This window comes from Octodon degus, unplaced genomic scaffold (assembly GCF_000260255.1).
Source record: "Octodon degus isolate 3935 unplaced genomic scaffold, OctDeg1.0 scaffold00188, whole genome shotgun sequence".
Taxonomy (NCBI): domain Eukaryota; kingdom Metazoa; phylum Chordata; class Mammalia; order Rodentia; family Octodontidae; genus Octodon; species Octodon degus.
Window position 1 is genome coordinate 4,943,898 of NW_004524764.1, and position 16,781 is coordinate 4,960,678.

Here is a 16,781-nt window from a genome sequence, read left to right on the forward strand (position 1 = left end):
ATATATATATATATATATGAAGGAAGACACATAAAAAATTTCATAAACAGTATTACTGAGAAATGTACACTGACATATTTCAAAATCATATCAGATACCATAATAATATAAAATGTACTGCTGCAGCAAAAACAATTATAAGGAATAAATATAGTGATATATACTCAGTGCAAATGTATTTTAGACAGTGAAAAGATATTACTCAGTAAAAGATACTGAATCACATATATTTTCACTTAGAAATAAACTATGTTTTACTCTTACTTCACAGCATGCAAAAAATAAGTCTACATGGAAAACATGATAAATACAAAACAGGTAACCAGAAAATATCTCTACTCTATGTGTGTTTATACTGAAGCTTAATTTACTTAAATTATCCTTTATTTTTTTCAAATTGAAGATAAGCTTGAAGTAAATAATCTTTATGGTTATTTGCAGTTCTAACATTCAATGAAACATGAAATGGGATAGAAGAGAAAAATCTAGTCTAATAATTAGGTGTTCATCTTTTTTATTTTCTAAGTGACACAGAAAAAAGATGTAGCAAAAGTAGAACAAGGATTTTGGAGAAGGAGGTATCTAGACATTTCATTGATCTTACCAAGTCCTGTCACTGTTATCGTTGCCTGTGACTGGATCTTCCCAAACTGGTTTTCAGCTTCACAAATATAGGTTCCTTTATCACTGGCCCACAAGTCTAAAGAGAAGAACTCATTTATTCATTCAGTACCATTTGAAGTCTTAACTATGAGATCAGCAGGTGGAGATTATGGCCCTGCCTTCAGGTAGTGCCACTTCTACCGGAGAGGACGTAGAGAAATCAGCAATCACTCTGTAGTGAGGCAAAGACTGTATGAGTATCAGACTGCGGGTGATGGCAGAGTCTAGAATAACCGACTGTATGTGAAGGAGGTACAGAAAGATTCACAGCAAAGGCAGCAATGGAGCTGCACTTGAAAAGTGGGCAGAATGGAGGAAGGGTTGCCCAAATCTAATGGGCTACAAGGGCAAAAGCATGGCTTGAAAAAACATCAATGAACAGACCTTCAAGAATATAAAGGTGCACTACCCTGAGGCAGCCTGCAAGTCTCTGGAGCAGAGTTTTAGTTGGTCCAGTAGCTGGCAGAGTCTATTTGCATGTATTGGATAGAATTTAGGCAAAACATGAGGTAGAGTCATAGAAAGAACAAGTATCACTAGTCCAGCGTGAATTTTGAAAGTCACACTAGAAATATATGAATTTGGCCTCTACTTATAGTCACACTTTGTTAGCTTGGAGTTTGAGAGTATCAATATCATAGTCTAACCTGCACTTGAGCTATGAAATGCATGGCAATGATAAATAAAAAATAAATATGCATGAGATTTTATATCTACAAATGCATACTGTTTTAATATAAATTACTTTCACTTAAGTTTTTAAATAAATATTCATGAACCTTTATATCTAGAAATGCATAATACTTTAATATAAATTGCTTTCACTTAATTTTTTCTGTTCACTGCATGCTGGATAATAAAATGTTTTTAATGTAGGTAGGATGAACATATAGAATTTTTTCAGCTTAATGATATTATTATAAAACACTTATAATTAAAGATAATATTAAAGTTAATCATGGTGCAGGCTACTTAGTTACAGGTTGTGTAGGTTTAGTCAGGAAGCTGAAGTGAAACTTAATCTTTATGAAGAGTGGGGTTTAGTGTTGATCAACTGAAGCCAAGACCAGATTTTAAACGATTATAATCTTGTAAATACCATAACAAAACAGTTGAGCTTAAATCTATTAAGATATATAGATATATTTGTATAAAATATATTTTCTTTGACCTACTTAAAATAAAGAGAGCTCCTGTTCTTAATTGGCTGATGGAACTAACTGAAAAAGGTCTTGAAAAAATCGGCATGTTGTCGGATCTTCGCCACTTGATCTTTGGTTCTGGGTAACCCTGAATGTAACAAGGTAATGTCACGTTGGAGCCAATTTCAGCAGAAATATCAACAGGTTCTTGTATGAAAACTGGAGGAGCTGTAAGATATTAAAAATTAAAAGGCATTAGTATAGAATACAGGCACGTTAAAAATCAATAGGTTACTAAATTATGAACAGGATGAACTGGAATCAAATAATAGCTCATAAAATATTGCAAAGCTACCCTGTAGTCATTCCTGACAGATGTGGAACAGCAGGTGTGTCTTGTTTTGCTTTTTAAATGAATAAAGACAATAAAACAACTGAATAGTTTCCTTAAAATAATAAATGATGTGAAGAGTGGAAATTTAAACTAAGGTCATCCTTAATAAAAGAATCTCTAATTTTAGGAATTTGTTTTTAATTATAGTTCATGTTATGCTGCTCAAAGCTTAAGACTGTCATATAAATAAGTTGGAAATATAATGTACCTTTTTAAATACTTCCCAAAATGTCTCCCTGTGGCTGAATTTTTATATTAACTCTAGATTTAATTTACACAAGAGTTTTTCTTAATAAGCATTATCTGATAAGCCAATGGTATTTATTCCTAAATTGCAACCTGGTTCAATATTATATTCTTGCTCTTTATAACTTAAAACTTTTGAGTTAGAGAAATGTGAGAATCAACAGTACAAATTAATGGAACATAGTATCTGATAAAAAGGAATACAGTAGGGCTGGGGAGACAGCTCAGTGGAATAAGTGCTTTCCTCATGAGCACAAGGTCCTGAGTTCAATCCCTGGTACCAATAAAAAGGAATACAGTAAACACAATATCATTGGTAGAAATTAGAATTCAGAACTTATAAAATTACAGACAAGAAGTCCTCAGATACCTGCACAATCCAGTTAACTACAGAATCTGAGAGGAAGAGATACAAATAGATTCGAGGAACACCTTGAAAAACACAAGATGCTGTAAGCAGGTATGAAGAAGTTGAGCTCCCAGTATGTCCCAGACATGTGTGAGTGGTGATGTTCACCACGTAAGGCAAGAAGAACCATGTAATGTACTATTGGCAGCAATGGAAGAAACTTGTTTAGATAAGATTCTAAGAGTTGGTACACAAGCAATGGGTTGCTGGTAAAATTAAGGCTAAATTCTGGTTGGAAATACAATAATTATCACTTTCAGAGACAGGCATTCTGTTCATAGCTTTCTATTACTTATTTAATTTAATCTTCAAAATATCCCAGTGGAATAAGTAGTATTTTAAATCTGGTTTTAGCTATGAAAGACTTAATATAGCTAGTCTGCTCAGTATCACATAACATTAAATAATTGAAATAGAATTTAAAAATAGTTTCCAGTACAGAAGCACAATCCTTTTCATTTTATCATCTTCCCCTTCTCCCTGGGATCTAATAATTGCTCATATCCCCACATTTTAGCCTGCAGAGATCAGAGATTATTTCTTTCCTTCCGACAGGACTTCTACAGCTCAGATGCACCAGTGTCTCCTAAGCACGTAGTGGTCTTGGAGTCTAGGCTGAAGAATCGCTAACTCTGTGGCTTCATGTCTGGTGTCTTCCTATGTCTGAATAACTAGCATTCCTTGCTCTTCCCCAGAAGGACTGACTTTCCTCATGTCAGTACCTGTCTTCTTATCATCCCTTGCAGAGGCAAAGTGTACGGTGGCTGTCCACTGTTGACATACTGACACCTCTTCAGTACAGCTCCACGGGACCTTGTCTGCGATGCCAGCCCATCATCTGTGGCAGACCTGATTCCTTCCCTTTCTTAAGTTTCAGACAACTCACTCTCTAGTGGACGCACAGCAGCTGCCAGTTCAGCCTCATATTAGACTAGGTGTCTCATTTTATTTTTCCTAGAGAGTTTACATTGCAGCTGTATTTTAACTTTAATAGAAACTAACATATTATTGAGCATTATATGTGGCCACTGTAAATTCATATCTATGAATGAATTACTGAATCAGTGTGAAAAACTACTGATAATAATCCAGTGTGCATGTGTTTTTGTGTCCTCATGTGTTAAGATGATGATAATCTTAAGCCTAATACCTTTGAACTTTTACTTCTGAAAGAAACATGGCAATTTCAGAAGCCTAGTTATTTGACTGAACTTAAACAGAAATAAATTATCATAATCCAACAAAATGTTTTACAAAGGAAGTGATATGTTTGTGTTCAGATTTTTCTTAATACATATACATATTAATTTGACTTATAAAAATGATAGATAAATTCAAACGCAGAGGCTCATGCCTATAATTCTACCTCCTCAGGAAGCAGAGACAGGAGAATTGAAAATTCAAAGATAACCCAGGCCATTCTATTAAGAGCATGCCTCGCCATGAAAGAAAGTAAGGGCTGAAGATACAGCTCAGAGATCCATTGCTTGTCTAGTGCATCCCTAATTCTGCAAAACAATTGTTAAAGTACAGTATTCACAAGGCAGCACATTGCTTGATTCTCCTCTCTCACTTATCCCCAAGAAGATAACTTTGCTGAAAAACGGACATTAACTTTACAGTCTCAAAATGTGTTAAACTTGGAATTTGAGCAGGTAATGCAGTGATAGGCAAAAAACAAATTCTAAAATGGCAGAAAAGATATGAAGAAGCTTGAACTTAACCAAATACTTAGGGGAAAGACCAATTTACTGACACGCTAAAACATGGGCATCAGTGAAAACAGAGATGAGCTAGAATGATCAGAAATTTTTAAAAATCTGGAATAAAAAGGGATAAGCACAGCTCATGCTGTATCCAAGAAACTCAATCAGGATGGAGAGGCCATCCAATGGAAGGTAGACTCAGTCAAGGGATGCATGCACTCAAATTGGAAAACAAGACAGATGAGAATACCAGACGTTATGTAAGCAGCCAAAGACAGCAGAAATGACAAGCAAACTTCAGAACTGAAGCAACTCCCACATCAGCCAAGAAAGCTCTTAAATACTTCCTATCCCTGAGTGTGGTCAACACAGCCTCCAACCAAGTTATGCTAGGCGAATGGCAAACAGATTAAAGCAACTAGGAGAGCGGTGCCGTAAAGTACATGGTACTTGCTCTGAGGAGGCTGTAGTGTTTAGAGAGGTTAAGAGCCCGTTAAGTGGTTTCAAACGGTGGCTCCACTACTTCTTAGACTATAATCTTGGGAAAATTAGTTTACATTCTCCTGTTTAAATTTCCCCATGAGCAAACAGGAAGAAAATTTTCCATTTTATGTTGTTAAAAGCTATAACCTTCATTAAGCATTTAGTACAAAAGAATCATCCAAGTACTACCATTAGAATAATTATTATAGAATTAATTTATTAAATTTTACTTCTGGAGCTTAATATATGTACAGTTCATTTTAACTTTTGCATTTTCAGGTGGGCTTTTAGAATGAGCTTTGATCCTCTCAACATTTGTATACTGGGAATTTGAGTCCCACACAAGTTTAACACCACGGTTCAGTTTGTGTTGCTTAATGGTAGATATGGCTGTATGCATACATCATTTTGAGAATATAAAACAGCTTGTCTACTTTGCTCTAGAAACTATTTCTTAAAACTTATTCTAGTTCCTTAAGAGATAATTAAAAATATATTCTCTGTGCAGCACCTCTTGAATTATGTCAACCAGAGATCTTTTTTTCCCCTAAAATAATTAGACACATTATTTTGGTTCTAGCAAACCACAATTAATGAAACCACAGCTTGAGACTCTAACCCTGTGTGGTGTGGAATTCTAGAAATAAAATTGCTCCCAGGCCAATTTTTTGTTTGATGTAGCCAACCGCCTTTGCTTCCAAATGACTTCACAATTCACTACCCCTTCCTAAAAAGGATAAAGGAATTGGTAACTTTCCTTCTTGACCTGAAATGTCCACAATGTAAAGCTATGATCATGAGAAATAAGCAAAAGGACACTCGTGACAAGGAGCTAAAACTCAAGAATAATATTAAATAACCCCCTCCTTATTTTTTATCATGTATTTTTAATGTGAAAGCCCAAATAACTACATGATATAGATAAAAGTATATTTTTCTTCTTAAGTCATGAGCTACTTAACTTTATGTGCAGTAGTTCTGGAACTCAAATAAATGGCTGCATGTAAGACTAAGTTTAGTACTTAATGTGTCTCCAGCTTTTCTAAAAGGAAGTTAGCTTGACTTTCATATTAAAAGTCAAACACTTCATCTTAAATACTACACCACTGTCGGCATTTATATTATTTTTTAAGACTCATAGAATGAAAATAACCACTTTATTTGTACAGTTAACATTCATCCATTTGATATACATTGCATTAAGAGGTTTAACTGGCAACAGTGCATAGTCTGAATATACACTACTGATCATACCTCATTTCATTTGTATAACCCATCTTTGAGGTAGAAATAATTATAACCTTATCTTTTGGATAAGGAAAGTCAGACAGACAACCCATTTTCTTTCCCTGTCCTTCCACAAAGTTTTGATTCATAGTGTGTTTACCATTAAACAAAATAGCAAAAACCACAACAGCACTACAACTGTGATTTACATGGTTCTTAGCATATATACCCTGCTAGAATATGAAACAATAGCTGGGCATGATGGTGCATGCCTGTAATCCCAGCACTCAGTATGGTGAGGCAGGAGGATTGTTATGAGTTCAAGGCCAGCCTAGACTACATAGTGAGCTTAAGGTCAACCTGGACTATAGAGAAAGACCTTGTTACAACACAGTAAAAACAAAACAAAACAAAACAAAACAAAACAAAACAAAACATGAAAATAGCTTTATGTCACACTGAGTCTAATCATCCCTTGTAAACTACACTAAGAAGAATCTAACAGTGAACAAGTGAACAATGACATTGTTAAGATATAACAGAAACCTGAATGATGTGGACTTTAATACTAAGCTATTTTCCAAATATTCACAATAGTTAAGGTTAGAGTAAGCAAATAATTGAATTTATATTCAATTTCCAATGTAAGGCACTCCAGAACAATAAGCTTTATCCCTTACGTGATATACTACTCTACGACAGAGAGAACCTGGAGAGTCCAGCAGCTAGAATAATCATCAAAAGGCAAATAAATATACAAAAAAAAAGTTTCAACATCATTGGTCATTTGATAAATGCAAATTAAAATAATACTGAGATTCCATCTTACCCCAGAAAAAAATGGCTATCATGGAGAAGTTAACCAATAACAAATGTTGGAGGGACTGTGTGGAAAAAGAAACCCTCTCCACTATTGGTGGAGATGCAGTCTGGTATAACCACTAGGGAAATCTGTGTGGAGTTTCCTCAGAAAGACAGGATTGGTGACTCATTCAATCCAGCTAGTCCCATCCTGGGCACTTTTCCAGAAAAACTGAAAACATCATACCATAGCAATTTATGTACACTCATGTTTAGGGCAGCACAATTTGTCATAGCTAAATCTTGAAAACCCAAATACCCATCAACTGAGAAATATTTATACAATGGAATATTGTTCAGTTATAAAAAAGATAAATTTGAAGCTATTACAAATAAATGTATGCAACTAGCGACCAATCTCATAAGTGACATAAATCAGACCCACATGTGCAAGCATTGTATTGTCTCCCTAGTGTGAGAACCTGAAAGAATAAATAAAATCTGAAAGATACAAGTAGATATTGTGAAAAGGAAAAAAATCTGTTCAAAGGGAAGGAATAACTGGGATGAGGAAAAGGAAAAAAGAAAGAAGGCAAAAATATTTTTATGTCTGTATACAGGATGTCTTGGATAACTGTACTTCTTATTTCTGCTGGTCTACTGAAAGGAGTAGTGAATAAATATTTTTCTTTGTTTTAATTTCTTATAACTTTTTAAACCAATTTTGAATGCTTATATCTGGTAATCTAAACAACTAATTTGAAGGCAACATTCTGCAACATAACAACCATTGCTGAATTCCTATTATTTTGTTTAGTGAAATTCTGTATTGTTTCCAATGTTTTCTTTACTATATTTTTTATTCTCTTAAAAAAGAGTCAGCACCCATCAATATATTGTACCTCCTGCAAACTTGGACTTTGTTGTATACACTTTGAGGGAAGCAAAGGTATCATTGTCTTTTTACTGGGAATAATTACTGAAGCTGTTCTTCTAGAGCTAAAAGACACTAAAAGAATATTAAATAAATATGATCTTTCTATACAGAAAAGAGGAAGAAACAAAACAGAAAATGCTGAGAATCAAAATAGTATGATCACTATGTTTCTTGAAAACTAGAATTCTTTACTTACCAATCCTCTATATTTGGGCCTTACTTCTTTAATATTGTTAATGGATTCTACCCAATGCTAGTAAACTCAGTGGTAGTGTCCACACAGATATTCCAATCTTATTTATAAAGTATTTTTTCATAAAAACCACAGAGTTTAATTAAAGCTAAAACATATCTTTTAAGTGCTGGCCAGATAGCTCAGTGGACTAAAGCACCTGCTTAGGCAGAGCCCAGCGGCTGGGGTTTGATCCCCAGCATGCCGTGCTTGCCCCGCTCCCACCCCTGGGGCACGCTGAGCCAGCAATGGAGACGGTGTGGTGGCACACACCTGAAATCCCAGCACTTGGGAGACTGAAAACAGGAGAATCACTGCAAGTCCAATCTGTGTAGTGAGACCCTCCAGACCCCGTAAACCCTGACTTAAACACATTTAACAAAAAAACTTATAGTGCTCTACATAAATTCAATAGTGGTCTTTATGGTCACCTCCAGCTTTGTCACCTCCAGGGAATAATCACCAAAGATAGCTTAGGGGCAAGAAGATTTTTGAGATCCTAAGAGGGAAAACTTAGCTTACAGAAAACAATATATGTAGCAAAGAGGGACATAATTTTCACTTAAAGACTTAAGGTAATAGAACCAAAATGCTTTTAAATGCATTGTCTTAACTTTTGACTCAAAAACCAGTTTGGGGGGAAAATCATCATGTATATTATACATAAATTAAAATGCAATTTAGTGAAATGTCTTATTTTACAAGCTTTATGAGAGGCAAACGTTTAATTATCTGTTAATTGAAGCTGTCAGTTTCTTTCCCTTACAAAACAGGCTCTGTTTTATTTCAAGTTTTACCACACTGTTTAGACATTTCTTAAAGAGCTATGCAATAGAAAGACAAAGGAGGAGGAGAACCAAACTTCTTGAATAACCCAAATATAGTTGTCATGCACATGTTGTAGTCTTCACATAGTGATTGACATTTATTTGTAGTTAGCACTTTATTTTATATACTGAAGAGCAATTACTAGTGAATTAAAAAAAAAGTAAAATCACCATCTGTTACCTTTGCTGTCATCAGCATCTCTAATTTATGGTTTAGGGCTAAAGTCTAATTTCTGGTCTCCAGATGTTACCAGTTAGGAACTTGGTGGCACAATGGAAGATTCCAGGATAATGATGGTTCATGATGATATAATGATGAAGTTTACATCTCTAAAGTCAGACAACTTGAGTTCAAACATCATGGATCTGCTCCTGCCTAGCTCTAATCCTGACCAAATTGTTTGACTTTTGTGAGCCTCAGCTTCCCTGTGTACATAATACACCTAGGGACAGCGTCTTCCTCCTAGGGCTGTTTTGTGGGTTCATCAAAATAACACATAAGAAGCTACAGCTCATTGAAATCATCCATTGTGGTGTTGATCATCTGAAATGCTCAATTTAATTTAGTTGTTCTAACAAATATGTCTACCTCATTGTGTCACAGTTACTACACATGGAAAAACAACACACCAATTACAAAATAAACTTGTCTACCAGATCAGGATGCTTACAGCCCACATCCAGAGTTATCTCGCCAGTCGCTCTACCGGCATCATTGACAGCTACACACGTGTAATCACCGGCATCCAGGTCTTGAGTTTCTTGAATCTTCAAAAGTCCCAAGAGGGGGTTAATGATGAGGAATGTTGAGGGTCTCAACTCCAGATCCCCTAAGTCAGAACAAAGGGGAAGCGTTACACACCAAATTACTTACATAGTTTGCTCAGCTACTGGTCTGATTTCAAAACCAACTTCTGAATCCAGTCAAGTGGAAAGGTTTTAAATATGAGTGGCTTCCACAACAAAGACACTTCCCATAGTCTTCAATTCAGTCCAATAATAAACCATTTACCATATGTGTACCTGAATAAGAGTGAGCTCTTTGAAGCTCTGTTGGAGGACAAGGAAAGGCTAGCAGCTTAGATGGTGACTTGTGTCAAAAAGAAGCATACAAGAAGGTGAGGGTTGAAAATGTATTTCTACTATGTTTGTGGTAGGATGTATTTTATTTTATTTTGTATTTAGTACAGGGTCTACAGGGTGTCACTACACAGATCAGACTCATAGTGATCCTCCTTTTTTGAGCCTCCCAAATGCTGAGATTATAGGCATGTACCACCACACCCAGTCTCAGTAGCTATCCCAGCACACCCTGGGGGCAGGGCCAGCACTGCACGCTGGGGATCAAACCCCAGCCCCTGCATCTGCTAAGCAGGTGCTTTAATCTGCTGAGCTATCTGGCCCACCCAACAGGATGTATTTTGGATACCCAGGGAATGCTTACAGAACTATAGGTTTTCATGATTTATCTAATGATCAGGGTTTGTCTGGGGAGGAAGGACCATGGATGGCTGGAGAGGTAAGGGAAAAGCTAGTTGAGAAATGAAAAGGAACGAAGGAGAAACTTCTGACAAAATCCAGAGGGGTTTTATTATATAAATCTCCAAGTGTAACTGAATTAAAATTTGCACTATTCAACTTCTAAAGTTAACATATGGAGTATTACAGGATGATGCAGGCAGGGAATGAGGTGTGGAAGGTAGAATGCCATGCTGAGTTGAATCAAGAAAGATGAGCATATGTGAGTTACCTGCACATGCTGTGTGTTCTTATAGACTTCAAATCTCCCTAGGGCCTCTTCTGTTTGAAGGCAGACAACACCTCAATAAACTGTAGCTTAGGTTACACTTTTCCTCATAGTTCGTTTCTTGCAGAGGATCAATTAGACTAAGAATTTAAGCAGGATGACCAGGATGGAAAAAAGCCCACAGTGCTGATATCTAATGATAGTTCAGCATCCATATCTTTGTTTGCTTTGTAAAGGATGATGTAAAATGTATGACAATCCTAAGAACAACCAGGAAGTTAAAGGGCATGTTGTCTTTAAGAGTTCCACAGCAATCTCAAGAGTCAAGCCCGTAAGGGTATTCTCCAAAAAGTCCCACACACCAGGTGCTCTGAGCTTTATAACTTGAGAAGTAAATCTTTTTGCCTCTCACAGGCAAAACAGAGTGGTGGAGCTGCTAACTCTCTACAACACTGTAAGCAGCCTCTACCACCAACTGAGGGCAACAGATAATTCTTTTTGCTTATATCATTTTCTGAAGAAGAAAGGTCAAAGTGGCTCTAAATTTAAACTTAAATACAAAAAGATTAAATTAGCAAGCATCAGAGCCAAAATCAAAGAATTTTCCAGCACTTCAACATGTAAAACTCCCAATCATCTCTAAAAGCTTGCTACTATACACCACTTGGGACTCAGAGAAACAACTGAAACTTTTTATCTATGTGCCTCTGGGAAATTTTCATAAATAAAAGCAGATGATGTTGACATAAACTTTCCTCTCACTGAGGGAGGATGCAATGTGACCTTGTTTTTCAAATATCAAAATGTTTGGACTAAAATGCACTTAGATTTTTCAAATTTACTTTTCTTTTACGTTTCTGAAGACAAAACATATTGTTGGAGGATGACATAAAGACCTTCTGCTAAGAGCCTTTTTTCAAGACAAAACCAAACACATAATAAAATATATAAATTTTCCTGGCAACCTATTATAGGATTTAACACTCATGACCACTAAGGAAATTGTTTCACTTCTAATTTAAATTCAATCCTGGCCACTGTGGATATAAAGACTTACAGGGAAGTCATTACATGAAAGCCTTTCAAATAGCTGATGATAATTAAATGTTTATTGAAAATGTTAGTCATAAGACTTTTTAAGCGAGTACACTCTTCCATATCACTGGGAACCCCAATAAACTTCTATGTCTACTGCATTTATTTGTTTTTGGTATTTTTAAAAAGTCAAACTGAAAAACTTAAAGACATGTACATTTTATAATAAACCAATGATATTTCAACATAATGAACATATTTTATGAAAAAATAATACTTTGTCAAACAAGAGCAATGTACCAGGAAAAATGGCATTGTTCACATTTTTGCAGATTTATACAATGCTTAATGTCTTGTTTAATGAAAGACAGCTGAGGCCCACGTTTGCCTCTGCATCCCTTTGTTGGATATCACACACTATGCGGACTCATTGCGCTGAGGCGATGAGGGTGAAATGACAACATCTGAATGTTATTTTGAAAACAATTTTGAACTTGACACAATTGTGAGAAGAAACCAGAGATTTCAAACCATATTTTAAGAACTACTAGCCTAAATGAATCTCAGTGCTTTAATATTTTACCACAAATATCCTTTTCCTTATCTTCCAATAGTATCCCCAATTTCTCTCTGAAGCCACTTTATTTTGTTCATTTCTAAAGATGAAAGAAATTTTAAATTTCTTTAAAATTTTAAAGAGTATTTGTATTTACAGAGGGGTATTTTTGCTAATGTTTTGAATAGAATTCTGCTTTTGACCACTTTATTCAATAAGAATTATCTGAAGAAAAGTTTAAGGAAAGATTATTTTTAAAGCTGAAGCAGAAATTTTTCACCATGTGGTCTCCACAAGGTAGGATTTTCTTAGCCCTCCTCATGTCTTCTCCCCAGTAAGGTAGGAAAGAAAGGTCTACCTGCCCTGAGACCATTCTTTTTTAGATCCAGTTTGAATGCAGAAATCTGTCCTATGGTATTTTCTTAATAGTGTTGATTCTGCTCTTCTGCAAAGAGCACTTTGCCTGTCTGTGAGTGGAAGAACAGACTGGCCTGACTTTGGGATTCAGAGCATCTGGGACTATTATTGATGAACACTGGAGCCAGGTCTTCCAAAGTAGTCTGTCAGTGTCTAAAGTTCTCATTCAGTCCCTAATGGTTAATGACACAGATACGCAAATGCTAAGTCATTGACTAGACCCACTGAACTTCAGTCTATGAATCTACCACTGGGAAAAAACACTGATAGCAGTAAACTCAAGGTTCTCCTGTGTGGTGGCTGCACGGGACCTCATCTGCTCCCTTGGCCTCCAAGTTATTTGTGGGGCCAAGGGCATGAAGGTTTTTTCAAGAGACAACTCCAATGTGAGAGACTAAAAGACTTTCTGTAACTCCACTATAGACAGGGAGGGAAAACAGCATATTTTTACTGCTTTTTTTGAATTTATATTTTCAACAAAACTTATGAATGAATTTTAAAAAATACTCCATATTTTCTAACTCTACTTAACAATGATGTGAATTTGAAAATGGGATGTATTTCTTCTGTCATTAAAAGACTGATGTATTTTGAATAGGCCAAAGTAGCTCATATTCACTGAAATAAACCTGATCAAGGAGCAAATCCAGAAGGGCTTTCTTATCAAGGAAAACATGAAAACTAAAAAACATTTAAAATAGAAAATCAAGCAAATGTCACTATTTCTTAGTTTCCCTCCCTGTTTTTGATTTATACCATTTAAAAATACTTGTTTTCCACATAAAACTTTTTTCTTTCACCTCATGTTCCCCGAGATTTGAACCCGAGGTGAATTCATAATTTTGTGATTATGACATCAACCTGTTGCTATGGGAACATCTATGATTTACCAAACAGAATCATAACAATAGTGCTTTGTACTATTTAGCATTTTGCATCTGAAGATTAAAAACTATTTTGCAAACAGCATCTTAATAATCCTAGCAACATCCTTGTTAGGATGTTTGGGAGATTTTTATGATAAATTGAAAGAATTGAGACAGAAGCAGAAGCAGAGATTTTTTGCACAGATATCTACTGTCAACATCTGAACTTAGATCAGGATCCAACTTTCTTCACGAAGGCCAAGTGGCAAATTACTGTTATTTTAATATTATCACAGAGGTCCAATCTTACATTACAAATATAGACAGACGATTTCTATACTTGATGCAAGCATTTACTGTGCCTGGTGAAGTTGGTTGACACACACCTGTTTTTCAATGTTCTCTTCAACATGTATCTGTAGTTGAACACTCTCTAGAAGGTACCCTCAAGAATCTAGAAAACTTTAATAAGTGGAACTTTCATTTCTAAGAAAAGTGAAGCAGAGTCAGTGAAGCTATTTTAAACATTAACTGAGTATTCTTGGACAATTTTCTACAGGAAACAATCCTAAACTAACAAAGAGAATGTTCAGCTGGATTAGCAAAGGCTGGCTTTTCCTGCTTTGATTTTCACGTCCTGTAATCCATACCAGATGTCAAATCCTGAAATTCAGAGTTCAGAATTTTGAACTATTGTCTCCAGTGAGATCATAAACACATTTTATGGGGCTGCTAAAGTCACATAGCACAACACATTTTTAACAACAAAAAAAAATTAAAATAAAAGGAAAACAAAGTTGAGCCAGACATGAACATACTTAACAAATGTACCTTTGAACCATTTAACCTGAGGCGGAGGAACACCAGTGGCCTTGCATTCCATAACTGTTGTGTCCCCAAGGGCAACCAGCAGCTCGCTCTGAACTACAGTCAACTTTGGGGCTTCTGAAAAAACAAGTGTGCAAATAGTGAACATCTAGCACCTTCAGCACATGCTCTTTGATTGTTTTCTAAATGAATCAAAAACATTTGCCGCTATTCGTATGTGTCTGTCTATTTCAGCAGTACTAAAAGCAAGGAACTCATAATTCACTGGCATATAGATGTGTATGATTTTCTCTTTTTATTTTTAAATTATAATTTACTTTTATTCTGAAGAGTAAAAATAAGAGGAAGAAAAACAAAGACAGAACAGGGTAATGTATAACAATACATATGCTACAGATTTTCAAAACATGATAGTTAATTAACAATGATTGATATATTATCTACTTCTATCATCAAAACTGTTACTAAGATTAGATGTGTATGATTTCCAAAAATTGCTTAAGGCAACTAAAAAGACTAGCCCATAATTACATAAGTATAACTAAAACATAAAATAATGATCCTAAAACAAAGTCCAAACAATTTAGCAAATTAATTGAAAAGTAATTATGAAAAAGAGATTTATAATGAAAGAAAAACCTTGGCAAGCTCAATATATTTTATCACAATAGTAAAGGCACTGAAAGAAATAATTATGAAATAAATAAATTGAAAAGAGGGCTGTGTGATTGTAAGGATCTTCATGTTCAAGTATAGAGATCTCCTTTTGCAGTATGAGTCTAAAATTTGCATCCATAGATAGAATCTCAGCTTTGACTCTGCTTTTCCTTGTGATGCTAAATACAGCTATTCTTTAACATAGTACACATTCACTTCCATAGGTTTCAAGTAAAACATATTTGCTTCACATCTCTACAGCAGTAGTTCACTCATACATTTTTTTTAACCTTGACATTTCAAGATTTCTTAACTTCCACTAAGGTAGTTTTAAACAAAACTCAGAGTTAATGTCTTAAAGATCATTTTACTCTCCTACTAGAAAATTCTCAGTGATTCCCACTGATTTCATAATTCAGCCCTCAAAATTCGCAAGCAGCTTTCTTTTGAACCTTGGCCTCCAACATTCTCTGAACCTTCTTCACACACCACAAGATGCAGCTCTTCATTGGCAACCCCAACACAACACATTTACTCTTCTATTTTTCTGAGTAGAAAATAGAGTCTTCCTAAAATAAAATGCCCTTTGCCACGACTCCTCAGTTTCCTCTCATTGCTCTACAGTCAGCTTAAATCCCGTCTTTTGACAAGTCTTCTCCCTGTCACCCTCCTATCGACCTCCCACTTACTCCTTATCTGACCACCATGTTAGTTTTCTTCACGTATCCACTCCCACTATGGACTACCCTGACATGCACTTTTAAAATTTTTATCTCTACTATCTCTAGAACAGAGTTTTGTATATCTAGCATAGCATTTTAAAATATATCATTATTATATTAAATAAATGTGTTGCTATTTTGGTTTTTAAATGAAGCAAATATTTTCTGCAATGTAGAATTCTGTTTCAACCTATTCTGCAGTCCTATGTTTGTTCCCTCTCCATGTATATGTTCTGTGAACATTTTTTATTCCATTATCTCTAAATCTGAGCTCATTTGACCTTAGAAAGGTGCCGGGCATCTTCCTCATTTTTACAAGTGATACTGCTTCTCTCCAAAGTCTCTGCTTCAACAGCTATCACAATTTTCTTCCCTTCCTCACGGATTCACGCCGAGGACAATTCTCTGCCTCCACTGTGAGTCTTTCCCATTCTTTCCTGTGCATTACCAGTTTCACTATCTCACTAAGAAGGACGTCAAGTGAGACTGAGAGGAAGGGTGAGTGGGTAGTCATTGATCATTTACAGTTTACAGCCTCACATTGAGCATATGGTGCTTTTATCCTTTATTTAACTAAGAAAGACCAAATTGAGTATAAATAGTCTATCAAATAATCATCTCAAAGGTCATCTTCAATTAATATTTAAATCCGGTAAGATGCATTTATAGAAAAATGAAAATACTATCAGGGACCGGGGGTTTGATCCCCTGGCCTGCCGTGCCAGCCTCATCCCTGGGGCGTCCTGAGACTGCAATTGAGACTGGGCGTGGTGACACGCGCCTGTAATCCCAGCTCTCAGGAGGCTGTAAACAGGTGGATCACTACCAGTCCAATCTAGTAGTGAGACCCTGAATACCCTGTAGACCCTTCCCTAAAATACAAAAA

At 35.6% G+C, this 16,781-nt stretch overlaps 1 protein-coding gene across 1 annotated transcript in view; it reads right to left on the reverse strand.

The window, feature by feature from the left end:
• The window catches only part of Hmcn1 (hemicentin 1), a 474,287-nt gene that overhangs the window by 203,669 nt on the left and 253,837 nt on the right, over positions 1 to 16,781 (reverse strand). The window contains exons 14-17 of the mRNA XM_023704108.1: positions 14,520 to 14,633; positions 9,739 to 9,897; positions 1,839 to 2,033; positions 605 to 700 (exon numbers count right to left, since the gene is read on the reverse strand). Coding sequence (XP_023559876.1) covers positions 605 to 700; positions 1,839 to 2,033; positions 9,739 to 9,897; positions 14,520 to 14,633 — 564 coding nt within the window. The remainder of the gene's footprint in view (positions 1 to 604; positions 701 to 1,838; positions 2,034 to 9,738; positions 9,898 to 14,519; positions 14,634 to 16,781) is intronic.